This window comes from Metopolophium dirhodum, chromosome 9 (genome assembly GCF_019925205.1).
Source record: "Metopolophium dirhodum isolate CAU chromosome 9, ASM1992520v1, whole genome shotgun sequence".
Lineage (NCBI taxonomy): Eukaryota > Metazoa > Arthropoda > Insecta > Hemiptera > Aphididae > Metopolophium > Metopolophium dirhodum.
This window is the reverse complement of record NC_083568.1, coordinates 31,119,469-31,126,396: the sequence shown is the minus strand read 5'-3', so window position 1 is coordinate 31,126,396 and position 6,928 is coordinate 31,119,469. Positions and strand designations below refer to the sequence as shown.

General features: G+C 29.4%; 1 protein-coding gene across 1 annotated transcript in view; it reads left to right on the top strand.

Moving 5' to 3' along the window:
* LOC132953083 (uncharacterized) overlaps window positions 1–6,928 on the top strand; it is a 65,354-nt gene that overhangs the window by 30,500 nt on the left and 27,926 nt on the right. The window contains exon 2 of the mRNA XM_061025633.1: window positions 1,370–1,432. Coding sequence (XP_060881616.1) covers window positions 1,370–1,432 — 63 coding nt within the window. The remainder of the gene's footprint in view (window positions 1–1,369; window positions 1,433–6,928) is intronic.

Sequence of the window (6,928 nt, the reverse complement as noted above, 5' to 3'; positions counted from 1 at the left end):
TATGTTCTTTTATATGTATATTTATTACGTGTGTTCTACTGTAGTGATTTCGTAATGTATTGTTCATTCTCTGTAAGCACCGACGGGTAATCGTATTCGAAATACCCATATTACATTATTTATGAGTGTAATCATTTAAACTTAAATATGTATCGTTATATTTATATTTTATAGTAAAAATGATGTTTATGCAGGTTTTATATTACCCGTTTTTTTATCCAGATAAACATTTGGTTATCTTTGACCCTAAGAATGTTATGCAGTTCACGAATCGATTGGGTCGATGTAGGTAAATTCAAAGTTTTTTTTCACGTGTTCCGAGTACGAAAGTACGTCGTCTACGACGATTATAACAATATAATTATTGACTTACAACGGTAATCACCGCGCTTTAGCGTGCAGGTCTTTAAAGTTTATTTGCTAAAATCAAAACACACGGGCCCGTAGGTCAAATGCAATACGCACGCGCAGTAATATGGAGAACAGACTGCAGTCAACAGATGAGATAACTACTTACATTATATTGTTGCTATATACATACAACTATTGTTATTATTATAATCGGTACACGCGAATACCTGTATACCAGCTGTACCGCCCACCACCGCAGCCACCGGTCGACAACAATAATACTTAGAAGTGCACTTAATAGTGCAATTATCGTTGAGTCCAAAAACCGCACACTTTTTTCAAACATTGTTGTAAGGATACCAGAACCAAAAGTTTTCAATTTTAAATGCTAATACCTACTTAAAAGTTAAAAACGTATATTATATATTATATTTAAATGTAAAAATAATTCTCGTCACCTGTTGTACCCATCACAATAGTTACATATACTTTTACACCGAAAATTTCATTTTATTTGCAATCACAAGTTATTTTTTTCATTTCGAGTGGTATGAATGTCACAATTATTTAATTATTCTTCCGAAACTCGGTAAAAGTTTTCAAAGTTCGGAATACGCATCTCCTGGTCTGTAGATTAAAAACGTTTGTGCGGTATTTTTCTACTTAATATACATTATACAATCAGACGATAAAACGAGCGCATAAAAAATATGTTTGAAAAAAAATATCACGTATTTACTATATAATCATTGTTGTTATTATAACAATAATTCCGTTTCCTCGTCTCTTCCGACGAGTGTTTTGGTCGTCATTGTCGTCGTGGTTGGATCATAGACGTATAATATTATATTATATTATACGTCTATGGGTTGGATGCGGGCCGATTCGGCGGACGTCTAAGTCGTAATGTTCACCTAAACATGCCATTATTAAATTGTTTTGTTTGTTTCGTACAGTTGAGCCACTTGTTAGTTGCGTACGATCCGTTTACATTTTCATTTTACTTTTGTTTTTACAGGACAAACTGTTGAACAAACTAGACGAGAAGGAACAAGACGAAGCGAAAACGCCGGAAGAAGAGGTGGGTTCGAGACTTATTCGCACTAATAATAATAATAACATGTACACCCATACCCTATGATAATCATTAAACATATATACGGGGTGATCCATTTAACGCGAGACACTCATTCTCTTTCAGAAAACACTAACGTTTTTAATAATATTTCTATAAAACATATTTTTAAGTCGTTCCATTAGACCAGTGTTTCCCAACCTTTTTTTACTCAACGCCCCTTTTAGATTTTTAAAATCACACACCGCCCCCCCCTTCCCCAATCAATTTTTTAAAATGATAAACGTTTTATTTTTTAATAAGCTATTTAATTTAAGACAAAATATCATTAACATTTTAACGCTACAATTTAGTTAATTTTAAATTTAAATACCTACTAATAATTAATAATTATATAATTTGATTTCGAATTCGCTAATATAAAATTATAATACAAAAAATACTTATGTGACTAATGACTGCCATGAGGTTGATGTTTTCCTGCTAACGAAATGATATCTGGTTCAATAGATGTCAGCATTAGTCTTAAATCTCCACATAACATTGTCGGAATCGGCTAATCATTAGCCGCTAATCGGAATCTATACGATAACTCCGATAATAACGTCAAGTACCTGTCAAGATAATTTTTTTGATATTATTTAAGTGTCTATAAATATTATACCTACATAATTGTGTTGATTACATTAGGTATTTTATTCTACGTAGTTATACATTTCATTACAATCAGTTATAAACAAAAAAAATTTAAATGATAGATGAGCGCCCCCTTTAGCGCCCCCCTCATAAAAACGCCCCCTTCAAAATAAAAAATGCCCACAAGGGGGCGGTAGCGCCCACGCTGGGAATCACTGCATTAGACACTAAATAAAATTTTTGGGAAAAAATTTATACTTTTACTATTTTTAAGTGTTTTGCTGTTTTGAATGATGACACACGTTTTTAATTTAATATAAGTAGCTTATTGATTATAACTAATTATCAGTATTTAAATTTGAGATGAGTGATGTAGTGAAAGAACATTTTGTGGGGTACCCATTATGTATCACTCTTAACTCATAAATTAACGTCCAAAATTCGACTTTAAAAATCAAAGTACTCTAAAAAAATTTAATTTTTGGAATAAGGATTTAAAAATGAATGTTGCAATTAAAAAGATTAAATAAAAGATGATAACGATAAAAATAATAAAAAAAAAATGTGTTTTTAGCAAATTAAAATAATATGAGTGTCTCGCGAGATAGCATATTATCATTCGGTATTTATTCGTGTAGGTACGCCGCGAAAATCCATACCGGAAAATCCCAAAATTAAATCGTTTTTCAATAAACGTTGAGTGTCTGAAGTCATACGAAAAATTGTAGAAAAAATAAAATATGGGCCGAGTACACATCAATATGTCATACAACAAAATAATAATAACACCACACAATTATTATTATATTATTCGTTGGTAGTTTGTTAGGTACATGAATTTATTCAATTTATTCGCAGGTTTTTTTTATATTTTCACGTCATCGCGAAAATCATCAATTTCTCGGTAAACTTTGTTTTCATAAACCGCACATACAACATATTTTTCGACTTTTGTTGACATGTCCTCCAAAATTGAACGTCCACGTGTATATATCGAATGTATTCATAATATTATATATTTTATTTACACGGGTAAAAAAATATTATGTCATCGTTTATTTTTGTTTATCCTTATTCGCTATACAAACAACGTTAAGTCATTATATCGAAATCGCCGTTTAGTTTTTTTTTCATATTATTACTACTATAGGTGGTGTCTACATTAATAACTGTCTGTGAACATTCGATTTGAAACATACATTTAAGCTCAACACCGTTCAAAGGTGCATTTTGTTCAAACAAACAAAAAATGTAGAACATAACTACACATGTTATGCGAGTGTTATCAACTATAATTTCACTATTATTAACGACGTTTAAAAATTATTGTCAGTGTAATTTCACTTTGACCTGTTTGAGCACACCAAAGTGTTACAGAATAAACATACTGATCTTAAATTTACAACAAACTTGAATTGTTTGTCAACAAGTAGTTTCTAAATGTTATTAGTACTCATTTTTATTTGTGCTTAATATTGTTGACAAATTATTTTTTTTAAAAACTAGCCTAAGCTACATGAGCCATCACAAAAGAAATTATATTATTTGATCAGTAGATTTAAATATCATATAAAGTTCTTGTATATTACAAATCATAATTTATTATAGGTAACACGCAGACAAAATATTTAGTTTAAATTTTAAACTAAAATAAGTTATTTTCATCCATTTATAGTAATGTGTATAATATAAATAGAAGGTAAATAAATATAGGTAATTAAAATATTTTATAAATATTACTCGATAAAAGTATTACATTATAATAATAATAATAATAATAATATCTTAATGACAGTCGTAGGTACACGCGTGAGTTTTACTAAAAATTAATACAAATAATAGAGAAAAATATAAATATATATAATAATTAATACTTGTTAGACATTAAAAACTGAACTATTTATTAAACAACAGTTTTGACTTAATTAAACTTAATAGTTAGGTAATAATCTAAAAATAGCAATTTAAAGAACTAAGAGTCATATTGAACAGATCCAAATTACTGTAAAAGTTTTCAAGTTTATAACCGATTAAACAAAAATAATTAGAACCAAAAAACAAATTCGATGAACCGAAATTAATTTTAGTGGGTACCTATAATGTATGAAAAAACAATATTAATTTAATGAGCGTATAATGTAATGCGATGTAGATTTTTACGATATTTGTCTAGAAACAATATTTGGGGGATCACTGAACTCGCGTTTTAGCGAAAGGTGAACACTTTATAAGAGCTTTTGCACTGTGTGCACAGTTTCTCAAAAGTAAGTTCCGAATATAAATTGGTTGTAATTGAATAGATGGTGGAAAAAAAGTTTCGGGGGCGATGAACATGTTTTATTTATACCGTCTCTGAGATCCGATCCTTCAGTGCTATGCCGACACGCAGCCGGGTTTCCTTCTTGGCCCTTGTCTTGTTCGCATTCAACGAAAACACGAACACCCTACGATAGTGAACATTTCAGTGTAACACGTTATGCGTGATTTCGTTTACAGACCTTACCGTGGTTGCGAATATTTATATACTTCGTCTCGTGCGAATATCTCTAAACAATAATTACTATTCCGAGAACATCGTCCAGTATATTATATTTACGTAACCAATCAAAACCAAACAAATTAATTTGTTCGATCCGCTCATAAAACATACCAGCAAGAAGATTATCTATTCTGATTATACGTATAATATATAAACGTCATTTTTAGTTCAATCACAATAATTAATATTTTTAAAAACAATTAGTGAGTTACCCAAGACAAGTAGGCACTGTTGACAGTGGCGTACACTTAAGGGGGAGGGGGACCAATTCAATTGGTATATTTTTTCTTTGTGTATAGATGTTTAAAAATTAATACAATTTAAAAACATTTTGATATATAGTATAAATATTACAGTAGTTTTTTGTACAGCCCCTCACATTGAAAATATCTGTGAGCGCCACTGACTGTAGACAAGTGATTTCCATTAAAGATTGCCAAAAGAAATACGATATAATATGTAGATACATAGTACATAATATTATAATCTTAGATTCTGTAGATAGTAAAAACCAAAATTAATTTAACTGTAAAATGTCAATAGCTATAATAATATATTAATTTATTGACCTTTTTTTTTTTTTATATATAAACGTAGGCGGTGGCCGAAAATAGGTTTTAAATCTCATTAAAATATGCACGATTACTCAACGAAAATAAAAGATGAATCATGACTTATTTTTATATTACCTGTATGCATTACGTTAACTATGATTCATATGGACGTTACACGAATTAAAATATTAGAAAATAATAATAGAATATTTGTACGAAAGTGAACGAAGTAATATAGTAGACCTATGGCCGCACGATAGGCTAGTGGCCGTTGTAATTTTTATTTGGCATTTGGTTAGGTTTGGTCTATTTAGTTAGTTGTAGTTGAAAATGTTAAGATATTGATACTTTTAAGATAGGTATGTAACTATAATAGCTAAAGCTGGTTTAAATATACTTTAAAAAAAAAAAATGTTGATAATTGTAAAAATTTTATTCGACACCAACATAAGATAATGATTGAAAACAAACTTGTAACTTAAAGTTAATAATCACGCAGAATCTTATATTTTAATGTAAATTACATAAAAAATATATATACGCAGGCTGTTGAGTATTTTAAAATTTAAATTCAGTTAGCAACAGGTTGTAACGTTTCTATACTTTGCCATTTAAATGTTAAGAAATAATTAGTGATGATTAAACTATTTTTTTCCAACTCTATTCTGATTAACCATTTGTTTTAATGTTTTTTTTTCGCATTTATCCTTCCTTTTCTTAATAAAGAAATCATTTTTACTCACGTGAGAAGAAGTAATTTGAGATTAGAACCGTATTTTTGCTTGTCATTTTTTTTTTTTCAAGCAAGTAACCAAATAACTCATCAAGATACTAGCTTGAGTGCCCGACCTTGACGTAGTATAGTCTGACAACTTCCAGCACGAGATAATATTGATTATTCCCCAAGGCATATCTATTAGTTTTGGTTCTACACAATTTTCAAATAAAGAAAACTACAATGATTAAATATATAATATATAACACAAGTCACAAAGAAAAATGTCTTTCACCATTAGATATTTATACACGGGGTGGTTTTTTTCACAGTAAACACTCATCATCTTGAAAAGTCTTGATGTATTTGATGATAGTTTTTTTTACATAATTTTACATAAGTCATTATAAGACAACATTTTTGACAAAATATTACATTTTTTACTATTTTGTACGGTTATTAATTTTTTTTAATCACAATGTTGGTATCTATTTAGAACTTATTAGCTGGGTAGTAGAAACAAACTCGTTTGAAATATGATGTTTGTAAGTACATAAAAATTCTGAGCAAAACATTTCGGTTCAAAATATGAAATAAAAAATACACGAAGTTCAAAAGTAAAAACCACAAAAATAGTAAAATATATAATCTGATTTAAAAATGTTGTTTTTAATATGATGACTTCAAATTACGTGAAAACGCTTATTTCAAAAACATTGGTAATTTTAGATACGATAAGTGTTTATTGCTAAAAGCCGATCACCCATACATGTTGACAATCATAAAACTAGCATACAACTGAATATTGAGAATCCCTGTAGGGGACGTTTTAAAATTCGACACACGAAGCCTTTTACACGGAGTAGTAGTTGTTGGATGGAATCTGCTATGAGCTGTATGACATATATATTATAACCACATACGCTGTAGTACACACGTAAAGTCTCTAATGTATTGATATTCTTGTGAACACATATAGGTACAACCTTATAGGTACACGGTATATCGTATATACCCGGTGGTTGGTATATAATAATAGGTGCACTATATTATATATA